The 16,621-nt window shown below is 37.8% G+C and overlaps 2 protein-coding genes across 2 annotated transcripts; one reads left to right on the top strand and one right to left on the bottom strand.

The window, feature by feature from the left end:
* Positions 1 to 1,608: 1,608 nt before the first annotated feature.
* On the bottom strand, positions 1,609 to 2,406 carry LOC119560899 (putative glycine-rich cell wall structural protein 1). Its single transcript, XM_037874596.1, has 2 exons — positions 2,248 to 2,406; positions 1,609 to 1,965 (listed from the first exon to the last, which is right to left on the bottom strand). Exons 1-2 carry the CDS (start codon positions 2,336 to 2,338, stop codon positions 1,721 to 1,723), a joined length of 336 nt encoding a protein of 111 aa, XP_037730524.1. The 5' UTR covers positions 2,339 to 2,406; the 3' UTR covers positions 1,609 to 1,720.
* Positions 2,407 to 3,229: 823 nt separating this feature from the next.
* Positions 3,230 to 3,797, top strand: LOC119560900 (bomanin Bicipital 1). The gene is made up of 3 exons (XM_037874597.1): positions 3,230 to 3,373; positions 3,434 to 3,475; positions 3,547 to 3,797. The coding sequence occupies exons 1-3, from the start codon at positions 3,316 to 3,318 to the stop codon at positions 3,741 to 3,743; spliced, it is 297 nt and encodes a 98-aa protein (XP_037730525.1). The 5' UTR covers positions 3,230 to 3,315; the 3' UTR covers positions 3,744 to 3,797.
* The last annotated feature ends 12,824 nt before the right edge of the window (positions 3,798 to 16,621 follow it).

Here is a 16,621-nt window from a genome sequence, read left to right as displayed (position 1 = left end):
TAACGAACTTAATTAATATTCATTTCAATTTGAGCGTCAGCAGTTTGTGTACTTCACCAGCTCAGTGGAATGCCTATTTCCGGCCCAGAATTTTAATTAGAAATGTGCAATGGAAGAAAAGGCTTAACTATAAATAGTTAAGGTAAATACACATTCAGATAACGGAAAAGCAAGCCATCTTTCCCAGAATAAAGGATATGCATGTTAAAATGAAGTGAAGCTGGATTAAGAAAAAACCTGAAACTCGTAAAAGAAACCCTAATGCTAATATCCTTAAATCACAATGGACCGACTGCATTCTATAAAAGCCATAATTATAATGGCCCTAAATTTGATTCCGGGTCGTTAAGCCTGGCCCTGCAAAATCCTTGAACGAACAAAAATCGAACTTATAATTGAATCAATTAAGTGGTGGTGGATTCTCCGAGCGGTTCTTTGCCTTAACTTTTGGGAAATTCGATGCGTTGCATATTTAACAAGGTCGAAACGTGTAATTAAGATTGATAAGTATAGGGGCTAAAAGTTTGAAATGCTTATCAATTATTTCCATTTGCTGGACTTGCGCTGTTTAGACCATGAAATTCAGACGGTTCCATGGTTAAGTTACTTTTGAACTTTTACTACTCTACAGCTGTAACTGATAATTTATGCAGCAGCAAATGCAATTTACATTTGTAATTGTAAGTGCAAAAAGTATGCAATGAATACTGATTATACAACGCACAGCTTTTAAGAATTAATTGATGGCTATCATGAGATTTTTTTTGTACTGTTTAATCACAATTCCTCCTATTCATTTTTACCTCGCTCAAATTTATTTCCCTATAAAATTGGAAATGTAAGCACAGTTGGAATATGAAACTGAAGGGCTATAAATCCAGGGTACATATAGGTACTCCCCTGGGCTTAATTCTCACAAATCATTTTGAGTATCGACCGAAAGGCAGGTGAAAATTCAAATCCAAAAAGCATTTCGTTCATCAATTTATGACTTTTGGCCATTCAAATTTCGACCTTGCCATAAAATATTTCCTATTTCGTACCCAATCAAAAATCCAGTAACGATTTGTAGGCCTTAAAGATCAATAAGTACATTTTCCTGTGATTTTGTGAAAGGCAAGAACAGGCATTGAAAATTATAATTGAAAAATCCTTTTAATACGACAAAAAGTGGTTGCATTCTTGTTATGGTACTGCAAACTTTTACGCAATGAATAAACTTTAAATAAAAAGCCAAGAAATTTCTATGCGTTTGTGGATAAGCAAGAAAATTGGGTTTTCTGCACTATTTCAGGCCAAAAAGGGAATATTAAATAATGAACGTCAACGAGCGCTTTATTATGCAGAATAATTAAACGAATTTGTCCCCATTTATGGGGATGTGAAAACAGCGCGTTAATAATTTTTAATCAGTACCACTTAAAGTTGTTAATAAGCCAAATTAACACATGCAATGATTGTAATTATGAATTTTAATTTCATATTTATCAGTTTTCAATACAAAAATACTGCAGCTTTGTAGTATGCCAATGCACCTACATAAAAAGTATGTAAAGATGTTCGTGGTTGCACTTATGTATGTAGTAAATAATACGTTCAATAAACACGTGCCTTTTTTGTTTGTTGTTTTTTAATATTTTATTCTATATACAATCTAAATATCAGAAGGCTTTCGCTCATTTGCGGGGTTTAGGGGTAGCAAAGCCTCCAGATTATAATCTCAGCCGCTGATGATCTGCGTTATACCGTCATCGTAACCACCTCCGTAACCACCACCACCCCCACGACCTCCTCCACCACCTCCTCCGCCGTTGCTGTAACCGGGTCCAAAGTTGCCCGAATATACTGGACGGCGACCACCTCCTCCGCCTCCTCCTCCATTGCTGTAGTAGTTTCCACCTCCATTTCCACCTCCTCCTCGTCCACCTGTGTAGATTCCGGGTCCCTGGCCTCCGGGAGGATTACCTAAAAGTGTCATTTAAATTAGTTCGTTGTGGTTACTCAATTGCGCGTTCGGTTTTACACCTTTTTTTATATTTATATATATTGTCGCTATAGAAACTAAAAACTGTCTCTCACTAAATGTTAAATATTTCATAAAGACTTTCAGTTCTTTTGTGAAAGCTTATACTACCCTAATTAATATTTAATATTGAATACTGTTTTACACCAAGGCAAAAAACCTTACTCCCTAACTACTACTCTTTTTAAGAAAAAAACTCTGTGTATAAAGGGGGATTAACTTACAGTCGTAGCAACCGCCGCCTATGTAAACAGCCGCCTCAGTTAAAGCCAAAGCAGAAAGAGCGAGAATCGCCAGTGCCGTCAGGTGTCTCATTGTGCTGGTCTATCAAATGGTTGAACTGGTCTGGACCAGGTACGATCCACAGCAGCGCTTATATACGATGCAATCACCGATTCTCCGATTCCGATTCTGAACCCAAGCAGACCTTATCGCTGCAAAGAACTTTCGCAGTATAAACAAACCGCTACGTAAGTATTAATCTCGGCAGGGAATTGCCCACAGATACTTGACAAAAACAATTAGAAGCGCATCGAAGAGTCAGTCATGGTGTTATGCAGATACTCTACCTCCTGATAATAATATTACATAAGATATATATTATATATATCACATAAAACATAAAATGATTAACAATTTAATTTGATTACATTTTAACATTTTTTAGATGATCTCTAAAAAAGAGGGTTATCTTATAATAATTTTCCTCTTATTAAGCTACAAATAAATCTTTTTTCAAATGTCTAAAAATATATTTAATATTATGCGTAGAGCAATAATGCATTTTATATTATCATATACAAAATTAACAAAAAACCCTTATTATTTGGCAATTATTGTTTAACTTTGTCAATAAACCCATTTCTTAAGTGTCACTACGTTCTGCTCACGAGTCACGACTTTCGGGACTGAAACCTGTTTTGCTCAGATGTATGGCTAAAAGTGATGGGGGTGTGATTCTCTGGAATCGCTTGCCATTCATGTTTAGAGCGTCTAACAATAATATTAAACTGCGTTTTTGGGCGTGACTGTCATAAATTTCTTTGTAAAGGTTCAAGGAAATCAATTACGTCGAGCTTTATCAAAACCGTACGAGGAAAATCCCATGGAATTCAATTTGATAGTGCTCGGGGGAAATTTGTGGGAATATAAATATGTGTATAGTAGAAATCAAAAGCAGCGCACTGCCTTTAGCATTCAGGCTTATGCAAATTGATTTCGATTCGGATCGTACTTAGTGCCGGACTATATAAGCAGCGAGAGAGTCTTTACGGTCATCTATCGGCTTTAATATGAAGTACCTGACGTGTGTGCTGCTCCCGTTGGCTTTAATTCCGGCTCTGATTGGCGGTAAGCTGTTCGGGATTACTACTGACGCTAATTCATCCATAATTTCCTAATCATTTGCAGCTCATCCCGGTACAGTGGTGGTTAATGGCGTCTGCCTGACTTGTAAGTTTCGATTGTTCTGCTCTGCCAGCCAGTAATTAGAGAATTCAGTGAATAATTATGCACTCGAACAGGTCCCAATCCGAATGGAGAACCCGTTTACCTGGATGGCCAGGAGTACCGCAGTTTCTCCTCATCCAAGAACGATGGCAATGTGGTAATTTCCCGGGGAAGCGATGGTAGAGGAGGTGGAACTGGCACAATTTACCGGAGGGGTGGTAACACCATTGTCAACGGGCGTTGTCAACATTGCAACGTGGATCTCTATTAAAAGTGGCCCCAATAAAGTCTGAACATTGAATTAAAATCCTACACACACCCTTGATCAATCAAATTTGTACTTACTTGGCTATGTACGACATGAGTTCATCTGGCTAAAAGCATTGACAATCGTTCTTCCCGCTCTCTGTGCAAATTTAATGCAATGATTGTGATGGCATTGAGTGCAGGAGCATCGGTCGAAGGGGAATGCTTGGGAAAAGCGAACGTTTTATATTCAGTTTTTCTTTTTTTTTGCTGAGTACACTTAAATAAACTCACAGTTTAGAATTAAATCGTTTAAATGGTTCCAAAATTTTTGCATACACCCAAAAAAATCCGCTAACCACCAGCTTTTCGATCTTAAAAGTAAACCAAATCGATATGAAGTGTTTTCGGCTTGCGAGACATCTTTTCGCGCGAAAAACAAAATCAATAACAATTTTATCTCTATTCCGAAATTCATCTAACAAATTCATCAAGCAAACAAATTATCTTACAAGAGCATTTTAGTATTGATTTCAAGAACGTTTCGATTAGATTATTGGAAAATTTCATCACAAACTCAGAGGTATCCCGCTTCTAAATCGGAAAACCGTTGTCCAAGTTATGAAATTTAGAAGTGCGATTTTGGGTTCAGATTTTTAAAGCCCTTGGGAATATAGAAAAATAGAACATGAAAATGGGTTAAAAATCTGACCCTCTCTTAGAAGAATAATTTTAATGTAGACTATTAGAAAATTTCACCACAAACTCATAGAGGTATACCACGTCCAAATCGGAAACCACTACCCAAGTTATGAAATTCAGAAGGGCTGTTTTTGGTTCCCATTCTGATTGCCATTGGAATTACGGAGAAATCGAACATGAAAATGGGTTAAAAATCTGTCCCTCTCTTAGAAGTATAATTTAAAAGTAGAAATTTAGAGATTTTCACCACAAACTCATAGAGGTATCCCACGTCCAAATCGAAAACCAACTACCCAAGCTATGAAATTCAGAAGAGCAGTTTTGGGTTCCCATTCTGATTGCCATTGGAATTACGGAAAATCGATAATGATAATGGGTTAAAAATCTGACCCTCTCTTAGAAGAATAATTTAAAAGTAGAATTTAGAGAATTCCACATCAAAATCGGAAACCCATTACCCAAGTTATGGAAATGTAGACGTAAAGGATTGGGTTCGGATTTTAAAAGCCAAGCCGTCTTGAATAAGTAAGAAGAGAACATTTAACCTTAGTTTTTTTCTTACTTATATTATTGGCATATTTTTTTAAACTCTTTTATATTTTTTAAATCAATTTTCGAAAGAAGAATACTTGTCATAAAATTTAAATATATTTTGAACAATACAGTTCCCTTCTAAAATATTTTTCCAGTGCACTGTGAGCTGTCTGTTTGTCAACATTGGCTCTCCCCTCTATAATTGCGCATTAAAGTGATAACAAAAGCGTTACATTTTCCAAGCCGATGGTTTCAATGTATTGTAAGTATCGTCCCTGTCTGTTATAAATTCAATCTGTCCAAATCGAAGGGAAGACCCTATAACGTTTTTGTAGCCGAATAATACTGATATTCATGTTGCCGAGGGCTTCAATTCTTTAAACACCATCTAGTTCACCTGTTTGTGGCCACATAAATTGCGTGGGAACATGGGGCAAATTGAAAACCATCGATAACCAAATGCGAGTAGTCATCCGTGCAATATACACCATTGGATGTACATTGTACATACATAATTTTATCGGTTCCGATGCGATGTCGTTGAACACGCTGAGCTGATGTAAATGAGTTTAACGTGGCGCGTGCAACGTTGCGTATACGTTATGCTGCTCCAGCAACAACAAACAGAAGCCTCTCAAATATTTGCTCCATAGTAACTACTTGGCAAACAGTAAACATTCACAGAATGCGTACATCTCATGAATACATACATATTCGTTAGGGATTTTCGAACAAAAGCAGATGCTTAGTTAAGAATCTTAACTTAAGATAGTCTTAGGCAAGAAACGAAACGTGGCCAATGCCGTTTTTGGGGTATAGAAAATGTTAACTTAAGTGTTTAATTTAAAGGAAATGTAATTGAGTAAGAGAAATAAATTAAATACAAGCATTGTTTCTAGATTAAAGCTTTTTTCAAATATGAGCAAAAAATATCAATACATTTCACTTAAGGTCAACAGAGTGCTTTCGACTGGGAAATTTCCGATATTAAAGATGTGCTTTTCTAATAAGTGAAAATTCTTTGACAGAAGAAAATTTATTGATGACTGGCTTAAAATTCCCTGACCTCTTAGATGGCATAACCAAGCCAATCAAAAAGGAGAGGACATTTATTCTGATTTAGTCGTACTATACATACTTTTTTTTTTAGCAAGAAGGTGCCATTCCCTGTCCTTTCGGTCCAATATTGATTACGTTGAATTTGGGAAACCCCAGGATGCTGAGGAACTGGGCTCATGCAGGGTAGTTTATCTGCCTAGTAACTCAAGGAGCTTGAGCGGGATAATGCTTGCAATTGAATTTATGTTGACTTGTATTTGATTTCAGGGCAATTTCGTTTCTCTTGTGCCTAATTTGTGCAGAATTAGAGGGTTTTTTTTGGGGTCGCAGGTGAAAGGTGAGCCAGGTGTAGCGGAGTACAATAGCAGCCTTTCCTTTCAGGTTTTTTTCAAATAAATTTCAACTTTTTTCCTGTTGCCAATAAGATGCTAGCCAGAAGCCAACATTGATTTATTTGTATATCCGTTTGGCTGGACCTTCGAGTGCTGTTTGCTTTGTGGCGCCGCCTTTGGTAATACCGTCACGTGCTGGACCAACTCTTATTTCTGCCACCGGTTGAGCTTTATTTGAAAACCCCGCCCACACAGCAAATTTACATAGCATGTTTAATTTAATATTATTTCCCCCATCGTTGAATTCGTCCCTTTTCTGTTTACTTTCTTCTTTTCCGTGCGTCAGGAGACATTATTAAATAATTTTAATTCGCATTACCAGCATTCCATTATCGAGTGGATTATGCCTGATTTTTTTTGTGTATTCCCAGCTGAATTCCATCGCAATTGAGATGTACGGTGGGTTGTGGTTGAACGTATGCTTAATTAAAACGTGTATTATGGCAGACATCTGCAAGTCAAAGCTTCATTTCCCTGGAAATCAGGGAAGCTTACCCAAAATCCTTGAACTCTGAAAGTGGCCACAAATTCCTAGACATATTTAAGCGAAGGCAAAATTGACAGGGATGAATAAACACAAATATTTTAAATAGTTCTTGGCTTAAGGTAAACTTTTTCCACTGAACTTTTGACTCTTTGAGTGGAAGCTCGAAGGCAGTCCTTTTTATTGAAATGGATTTTGAACCATTTTAAATTTTGTACTAGTAATAATTACAAATTCTTTATAAAATATTTTTTTTTGCTTTCGACTCTTCTTTGAACCTGACTGCTAATCAAGGCAACTTTAATTTTAGAAAAGCATTCTGCTGAAAAGGTCAACCAAACTTTAACAACTGCAAAAACTTGAAGATGACATCTGCAGTAATTCGCATCTTAAGGTTGTAGGGCATAAAGAAAAACTTTTAAAAAGAGAAAAAAAAACAGCTTACAGGTAAATGTAGCTGAAACTTTCCAGGCATAACTTTCACTGGAGTGAAAATTCTTCTGTAAATATGTAGACAACAGGTTAAATTTTACGAGACAGGTTCAATGACATTTAACCAAAAATGCAGTCAACCGAGCATGAAAATACATTTGTCGCTGTTTAAGTCAACAATTAAACAATGAGAATTTCAGTTAAGTATCAATTTGTCATTCGGGAAACCAGTGCGAAAGACATGGTGATGAATTAATTAAGTGAGGTTTGGGAAGGTCTTAATTTAATTTGATTCAGCAAATTAATTACCAAACCGTCCTATCATCTTGCTGTCATTTACAATTTTTGTAAGCCGGCTGAGCGCAAGCAAATTATGGTGTAAATATGTACACATTATAATTGACTTTTCCCCGACAATCTGGCTGCTATTTGTTGGCAAATACGATGGCTTTAAGCCAAATAAAGGGTTGCAGCTTATCCGGCCAAGCAGTTTCGTCTACCGAAAGGCTTCTTAATTAATCGTCGACGTATTCAGTCAGCTTCATGTACACCCAGTCGGATGGATTACCATTTCCCCCAGAGGTTATTACTCTCGTTTTCATTATTTTTACCCTTGCGGCAGTGGAAACATTGGCCATAAATCGGCCAAAAAGATGGTTCGTGCTGGGGCATCACTGACTCATTCGTTAACAATTCAACAGTAGCTGTAGCGCCGGAAATGAATGCGACCATTTCTGGCAGGGAAAAGCAAAATGTTCCATTGTTTACCTGCCAGTTTTTCGTTTCGCAAGCAGTCTAATGGACATATAAGTATGCAACAGTTTTCCGTTTTGAACTTTGGACTGGGACGAATTGGTGGGAAAATGTTCAGCTGTTGCCACTTTGCCATTCGCCGTAACAAGTTGAATTTCCCGGAATTTCGGCTGAATTTCACAGAAGTTCGGGCTCCACGCTGTTTATATGCAATGCCAAGAAGCCACTGGCCCCGGTGGCGTATGAGTAATAAACCAAGGTGAAATGTTTCTGGCCATGCGGTGTGTCCAGTTTAAGTGCTAAATACTTAAATAATAAAATTAATCACATTTATTTACCTAATATTGATTATATAAACTATTAATTTTTATTTGGCAACTTAAAATTTTTTTATATGTTTGATGATTTAAAAATCAAACGATTAAATCGCAATTAAATTAATATTATTTAATAATTTTGTTTTTTTTAAGCACATAAATATTTAAATGTTAATTAAAACCAATTAAAGAATATTAAACTTCTTTTCCAGTGTACTCGCTGCCCGAGTTATGAGATATTTTACTCAAGAGATGTGCAAATTGAATGCGTTCTGATCGGCTTTCGACTAAGCCTGTTCTTGGTTATGCTCGTTGAATTCGAACTGCTATATCGATTCGACGTGGGATTTAACAATTAATAAGCTTACTTTTCAGTGCTAATGAATTTACACCACACTTACGCTTCATTGTTCGGGGAGTTGCTAATAACCTAATCGCCCAAGAAAACTGGCTCCCTAAATAACATGGCTTTAAAGCCTTGCTAATTATTTACGGAGATGCACTCAAAAATCTTTAAGTAAATCTCTTGAATTAAATCAGATTTTAATCAGCTATATTTTTAAGCAAAACGGCAGTCAGTTTTCCCGATCTACAGTTGACGGTCACCTGTGAAATTGGCCATGACCACCTGTCTGCACGTGTATGGCCTTATATATTTTTCTCTTTTATTGTTGCGAACTTGACCCTGAAAGCAATGAAAGTGATTTGTTTCTGACAGCTGTGTGGGATTTATAGCCTGAGTCGTGTTAAAGGATGGTCGGCATTGCGGTCACGTTATATTTAGCTAATTACCTAATTACACACCTGATTGAAACCGAATACCTGATGAGGCAAAGCCGCGAATAACTGTAAATGGCAACCTCAAACCATTTGGTTTATAATTAAATTGTAGAATTATAAATGCGATAATTAATGGAGTGGGTTATAAAAATGTAAACCGACCATTATTGATTTAAAAATATGACTGCTAATTTAATTTAAATAAGTTATGGGTAGGTAAAGGTCGCTTTAATTTTATATAATTTTGTTCTACCCACATATTTTATTTTCTACACACCAACCCAAAAATATAAAGAGAGGTATTTTTCCCTTAAACTTTGGGATTTTGTATTGTACAATGTTGGTCCTTTAACGAGTCTTAGATTTGGGATTAATGTTCAAGTTCGTATTCCAGAACTTAGCAGTCGACCCTAAATGATTTAAGGCGAAATCTTAAGTTGAACCGTATGTGGTGGTCCTTTGGCCTTTCCTTTAGACCCTCAGGATGACTCCCTCCCGGCCAATCGCATAATGGCCCCTGCTCTAAGTGGGCTTTCACTCGAAACGGGGAATTCCCTTTGCATCGGTGATGCTCCATACATTCTTGGCCAGGGGTTAACTGCAGCCATGTGGGACATAAAAGTGCCGAGGCCCCATCAGATATATGAGTAGGGCCCTGAGTTTTATGCGCCCCTATAGCAACTCAACCCCCCCACATTTGGTTTATGGCCCTACCATAAGGAGGAGGCTATGCCAGAAATTCTAATATATTAAAAAGTTTTACAACAATAAAACAAACAGATTTTAACGGCTGTTTGTATAGGTTTATTGGGTTTTCCGCATAATGCAATATATCTTTCAAAGAGTCCCTCAAACATTGTCTTCGAGCCGCTATTACGACTGCCTCCCGTTGGGATATTAATAGCATTAGCGGAATAGAAAGTGACACTGCCTTCCTTCCTGCCTTTGAATTTCTCATCTTAGGCCGCCTGCCTGTTGACTTCCTGTCGTCATTAGTGATGTTTGCCTGTCGCCGCGTGACGGCTCATAAATATCAAAGTTAGATTTACAAGAAATCGCATTCAATCGGAGCTGAGCCAGGCAGGTAGACTAATAGAATTCCAGTCAGGCAATGGGACTTCAAAGTGCTTTGTTCTCCGTTCTTTGGGCAAACAGGAAAGTGAGGTTGGAGGCTGGAGAAATGTTTGCCGGGTCCAGAAACTAATTAGAATTTGTGTTTGGCGGTGTGAACAAGTGAATTCAGAAGCTGGCCACCTATTGACACAATTTGAAATAGCAATATGCAAACGTAATTGCGTTTGTTGTTCCACAAAGGGAATAATATATGCAATCACTTTGTCGGGGACACTGAAGATGTGGCTTTTGTATATTAATGCCATCATTAAATTGTATTTTTCAAATGAAATGGATACCATTATCAGAACATGATTTTGTTGTGGCTTTAATCATACCTGATATGTGCTGGTAATAAATAGCTCTTAGGGCCGATATCACAATTGCATGTTAACTTTTGTCAATGAGTTTATGACTGTTCAACTAGAGTCCATGTTCTATATAAATATGTCGTATGACAAAATGAAACTCACTCATCTTTTTAGGTTCTGTCGTTGGTACAATTGACTATAACTATTGAGAAAAACAATTTTTTCCGAACTGAAAACCAATTTAACTTTATGTTAACCAGGACCTTAAGAGAACATTAAGAAGTTGGACTCTAAAAATGAATAAAACGTAGAGAATTCAAAATATATCCTATCTAAAAATGAATAAAACGTAGAGAATTCAAAATATATCCTACATAATTGGGATATATTATAATATAATTATATTTTTATGTATTCCAAGGGATTTTCTACCATGCAATATTTGTTAGAAATATCAAAGCCCAAATTCTTAGAGGTCCTTAAAGCACAATTAAAGACCCCGAAAACCGCCAGACATCAGACACTCTCTCGCCAATTGAGGAACACACTCTGAAAGCGCGAATCCACGCAGACTAAAGCACTTTTTGCCATATGTAAGCTGTTGCTAAGCGTCATCGTCCTGAATTCCACAGATTTACCTACCTCAAAGGACCTACCAATCGGGCTCTGGCTGAGGGGGTGGATAAAGTCTGACGCCATAAAGATAATTGGCGGTGGATGGCGGCTCATCAAAACGTTAATGCCCGCACGTAGTTTAACTTTAAAGATGGTTCACCTAACTAAATGTTATGTGGAATATGTATCTTGTACGCTAAAGTTGAATGGGCATTGAACACCGCAAGTCCGTGGGAACCGTGCTTACATATTAATTACTTCTGGTGGTCACTTCGCATGCGTGGGGAATGTGGCATTTTGCCATAACCGAAGGACCTGTCTGCAATACAGTCGAAGTTTGCTTTGAGGTTTGGCCAGAAGTTTGACGTTAAGCACATTCTGGAAACTGGCTGGCTTGTTTGCTTTTCGCAAAACCCTTCCATTGTTTTGGCCGACATTCTGGCACTTTGCTGGCGTTTTGATGGGCAGCACAGCTGCTTTAGTTGCGATTACAATATTCAAATTTGCTGGCAGCTCTAGCTGATGATTAATTTAAAACTTTTGCGAAAAGAGTTCTTTCAACAGCAAAGGGAAAATTTAATTTTATTTATGAATGAGAGTAGGTACTAAAGCAATTCCATATTTATATTTTAAAGGGTAGATTTAAATGAATGCTTATCCTTAAAGCATTTACAAGGATGTATTAATAAATATTTGTAATATGTTCCTAAACGGTAAACAAAAATAAAAAAAAACACAATTTCTAAATGGTCAACGTTTTTAAAAATATTTAAAAAGCGATAGTTATAGCGCTTAAATAACTAAGTGCTGCCAAATATCAGAACTTATTTAGCTGATACCACCACCTCTAAAAAGCTGTCAAGTTGTGGATCTTGTGGCAAAGCACTATGAAATCGGAGTGCTTTGGCACCAAAGCCAAAAGCTTTTCCACACCAATGTCTGTCGTTTACTTAATGCTATGAAGGTATCCGTTCAAAAATTTATTTTAAACTGCCATAAAAGAAGTTCAAAAGTTTTCAATAAATTTTTGAAAATGGCAATAAAACATAAGCATTTGTTTATTGACTAAAAGCCATTGCTAAATTGATCAATGCTTTAAAAATGACCACATGTAAACCAAATAGAATGAGATGAGGGATTATTTTATAATACGATTTTTTTCAACAATAATTATACAATTTTTTTGATTTGCTTAATGGCTTGTTTAGTAGAAACAGTTTTAATAAACAATAAATTAAGAAATATAGTGCAATAAATTTTGAAAAAATTATGAGCTTTTGGGCTTAACGTAGAACTATAATTGCCCTGACTTAGGTCCGTTTCCGATCCCTTACCATCCCCCATTGACCAAACCCACAGCCACTCAGGACGTGACCCATGTTGAGCTAATAGAGAGTTGGGCTTTACGCGAGTTCGCGCTTTTGTGAAACGCGACAAAGCGCCAGGACTCCGAGATGAGATGAGGAACTGCGCCTGGGATCCTGCAGCCTGCTGTTCTGTGGAAAGCCCATGCTTTTGCCCATCGGCCACTGCCGCCTTTGATTTGATTAATTGATGCATTAAGCTCATTTACGCATAATTAATGCCACTTCAATGTGTGTTTGAAATATTTTTTGCCCGTCTTTTTTTCGTTTTTGATTTGCGAAAATGATTTTTTTTTTTTTACATGCACCGCTGTGAAATGCAGCATAATCAGGAATTCAAGTCGTGCGACAACAGAAAAACTGATTTTCCAGCCTCGGGGCAAACGAAAACGAGGTGCAGTGGGAAAAATAGGAAAAGCGAAAAGAAGCAGAAGCGGAAGTACAAATTCAACATCTTGGCATGTTTGTCTGTTGACTGACAGTGCACTGTGTGTGTGTCGGTGGGTGTGCGGCAGATATGTCCTCTGTCTGTTTGCAGATACAGATAAGATGCCTTCTATATACGTGTGGGGGTGCATATGCTGCATATAGAGTCACAGCTAAGCCGAAGCTATATCAGAGCCACCTGGAAGCGTGGCAGTTGCAACTACGTGACTCCCTCGAAAGGAGCTCGTGAAAAATACGATTTTTATGAAGTTTCTACCGCACAGGGGAAAACATATGGGTTATATGTTAGGTTTGTTATATATAATGACAAATATTAATAACCGGGATCCGCATGCTAATAAGATATTCGGGGCCCCGTAGATTTGAATGTTTTTCAAAGTACAATTTCTGTGATTTCAAGAATAAATATTACTTTTTTGTTGGCAACGGTAACACTATAATTTGAATTTTGATTAAAATGTTAGTTAAATTTTTTTTTCGAATTTTGTGACATCACAGATATTATAAAATTATTGTAAGTCTTAAACATAAAAATGAAAATTACATTTTAGAGGCTAAAATATTTATTGAGCAATCAACTTTTTTAATAAAATCGCTCTTAAATGTTGTAGTAGATTTTCTTTAAGTGCATTCTTTGCCAACATCTCAAAACTGAAGACAAAATGGATGCCGCATGCTAATGCAAAAACTTTTTCATTTCTTGTCTAATTTGGGTCATTTCCTTAAAGTGCAGCTGGCTAAGAATTTCAGCCATGTCTTGGAGCGAAAGCAATTACAGATAAGATCGACTCATCTCAGAGGCCTTTGGCTTTGGCTATATCTTTAGCTGTTTGCCAAGTGCTGAGAATTTCGCTTTTCACACTTGCCACACTGAGTGGCGATAAGCATCGGCCACTGTCACTTGCATTATGCCCGTCACCACACTAAACATATATATATTGCATTTGGGTTTCGCTTTCCTTTTGCCCAGTGACACAGATTGATGGCAGGCAGCTGATTAATTGCAATTTGCGTCATAATTCTAGCAGCCAGTGCAGCCAGGAGCCCTTTCTTCCCTCTCATCCTGGCCATAATGGTTTCCCAAAGGTTGGCAGCGCCAAACAGGAAGTGCAAGGCGCTTGGGGACCTCAAGGTGCCTCCAGTCATTGAACTCTGCGTTTAGTAGGGTTAAAAAATATCAATAGTTCATAAAAACCACTTTTAAATACCTATTTTTTTATGGCATCTTAGTTCCTAGTTTATGTAGAACAATTGAGGAGTTTTACTAGAATTTAAAGTATGGACGGCAGTCCACGTAGTGACGAAGCGCACCTATTATCAAAAACTCATCGATGACAGGCTGCTTGAATCAACAATTCATCGGTGACAGCATATAGGCTAATGACAGAAATTCATCTGACATTGATAGATAGTTGATATAACAATTTTTATATGTTGCTGGTGCGATCGTCACTAGTTTTTTTTAGGAGGTGTTCTTGCTTGATATATATACATATAAATTTGCCATCATAAATTCCATTGATAGACATACAAAGGAATCTAAAATAAGTTAAAAATTAGTTTCTATATATATCATTTTAACCTATATATACATAACAACATTTATAGATTATATTTAGAAGCCACCGAAGAGAAATAGACAGCAAACAAATCCTTTTTTATATTTCGTTAGCAGGACATTTCACACTGAACAGAACTAACAATTTTAATATTGTTGTTATGTTATAGTAAGCAATTAATATAAATTAGAGGCACTTGTCTGTCGAAATGTGACGGAATGCATTCTCTTCAAATGTAATTATCATAAACTAGACATTCTTGATACAGCACATCCTTTCCCCCTAAAACTTTTCAATCCCCTATAGTCACAAAGCAAACACCCCGACCCCCTTTTGCGATTCTGTTTGAATGCAGGCCCTGCATTTCGCTGATGAGGGTAATTAAAAAGTTTTCACACCCCCGCAATAACCGCAGAATGCAGGCAAATTGGTTGAAATGCAGGGATTGTAATCGTTTCAAATCTATAGGGTTAGGATGAACTGCAGATGCGTATGGAATAGCTGCCGCTGCTCTTGACTAATTCCCCAAAGACCAGGCATCCCCAGTTTCCTCCTTTTTGAGTCATCGAGAATGACGACGTCAACGACTTTGACTTTGTGCAGCAAAAACTTTTGCGTCTGCCAAAGTTTTATGACAAATTTTTGTGATTATGCAGCCTCCTCTGCTGCTACCCCAAAAAAAAAGGAGTCAAATTTCCTATGCATTTGTTTGCCGGGAATGCAAATTAGATTTTAAATAGTTTTCGGTTTGATTGCAGAGCCGTAGGACGTCGTCGTCGTCGTCGTCGTCGTCCATCTGCCTAGATCAAAAGCCTAATGCCATTTCAATTTGGGTAATTTGAAAAGGGGGCTGCCTTAAAGTCTGCCGCTGGACCGCAGTTGGCTCTATACGGTCGAGCCACCCTTAAATGCATTTGACTTTTGACTGCAATACCTCAACCCCTTTACCCCTGAAATAATATGCCCACCCCTTTTGCGGCCACAAAAGCAACTAATTAAGAAATTAAAATAAAACAAAAAATGGTCAAAAAAGTGAGCAAAAAATTCGAGAATGCACTTTGCATGCAAATTTTATAAAAAATTTAACACAACAGCCAGCCGAGTGCAGCGGCAAAAAGTGCAACTCTTGCACAACGCCTAAAAGTGGGAGGGGCCAGGCTGGCCTTAACCCCTCGTTCACCCAAGCCTTAACCCCTTAGAGCCCCTCGCCGTGTTTTTCACAGCAAAACGATGACAATGACAGAAAATTGCACAGCTACAGAAATACCTTAAAGGTCCTCAAAAAGGCAGCTGCCGAAGGGTTGAGATAGGCTTTGGATTTGGGTGGGAAAGGGGGTTTCCCTGAAACAAAGGACCCTGGGATACCTGCACCACCCAAAGGACAAATTGCAAAAATCCGCAGCTCCGTTCTCGTTTTTCGGTTGCCCTCAAACTGTGTTTTGTTTTTTAAGTTTTTCCTTTTTTTTCACCCTGTTCTGTATGCAATGCAACGGAAATGTGAATGCACCGTAAAGTGAAGTGAAAAATGCACTTGAATTTTCCTATTTTTCCCTAACTGTTTAATCTGCTCCTCTTTTTTTTTTAGGTGCTCATACTGGAATTTTTTATTGTAATTTTGCGAAGACCAAAAAAAAATGTAGAAATTAAAATGAGCGGTGCAAAGGCATCATAATTTTCCCAGCCATCTCTAAGCGGTCTTTGGGGGGGCGAAGAGGCTGGATAAGAGGGCGTGGCATGTGCATGTACAACAAGAACAACAGCGGGCAGAACAACAATGTAAGCGCCCACGTACCAACGCCGGTGTAGAAAGGTGCCCTCAGTGGGTTTTCGATGGGTGGTAAAATGGGTTTTTTTTCGTTTTTTTTGGGTACAAGTGAGGGGGGGGGCTAGGCGACTTGTTAGCGTGCTGCTTGTTCATCAACAATGCAGCGCTGTCGCCGCTTCTTCTTCTTCTTCGCCGTCGTCGTCTTCCAGGAAAATTTCATTTTCCATGAGGGTTGCTCAAACACACACGACAAGAGGGCCAAAAGCCAGGCCAGAT

The sequence above is a fragment of the Drosophila subpulchrella genome, unplaced genomic scaffold (assembly GCF_014743375.2).
Source record: "Drosophila subpulchrella strain 33 F10 #4 breed RU33 unplaced genomic scaffold, RU_Dsub_v1.1 Primary Assembly Seq354, whole genome shotgun sequence".
Taxonomy (NCBI): Eukaryota; Metazoa; Arthropoda; class Insecta; order Diptera; family Drosophilidae; genus Drosophila; species Drosophila subpulchrella.
The sequence above is the reverse complement of the archived record's forward strand: the minus strand, read 5'-3'. Positions and strand labels throughout refer to the sequence as shown.

Coding starts and splice junctions, on each gene's coding strand:
- LOC119560899 (XM_037874596.1), bottom strand. CDS start 2,338: ATGAGACACCTGACGGCACTGGCGATTCTCGCTCTTTCTGCTTTGGCT. Junction 1,966..2,247: donor AGGCGGCGGTTGCTACGACT/GTAAGTTAATCC, acceptor TGACACTTTTAG/GTAATCCTCCCGGAGGCCAG.
- LOC119560900 (XM_037874597.1), top strand. CDS start 3,316: ATGAAGTACCTGACGTGTGTGCTGCTCCCGTTGGCTTTAATTCCGGCT. Junction 3,374..3,433: donor AATTCCGGCTCTGATTGGCG/GTAAGCTGTTCG, acceptor AATCATTTGCAG/CTCATCCCGGTACAGTGGTG. Junction 3,476..3,546: donor TAATGGCGTCTGCCTGACTT/GTAAGTTTCGAT, acceptor GCACTCGAACAG/GTCCCAATCCGAATGGAGAA.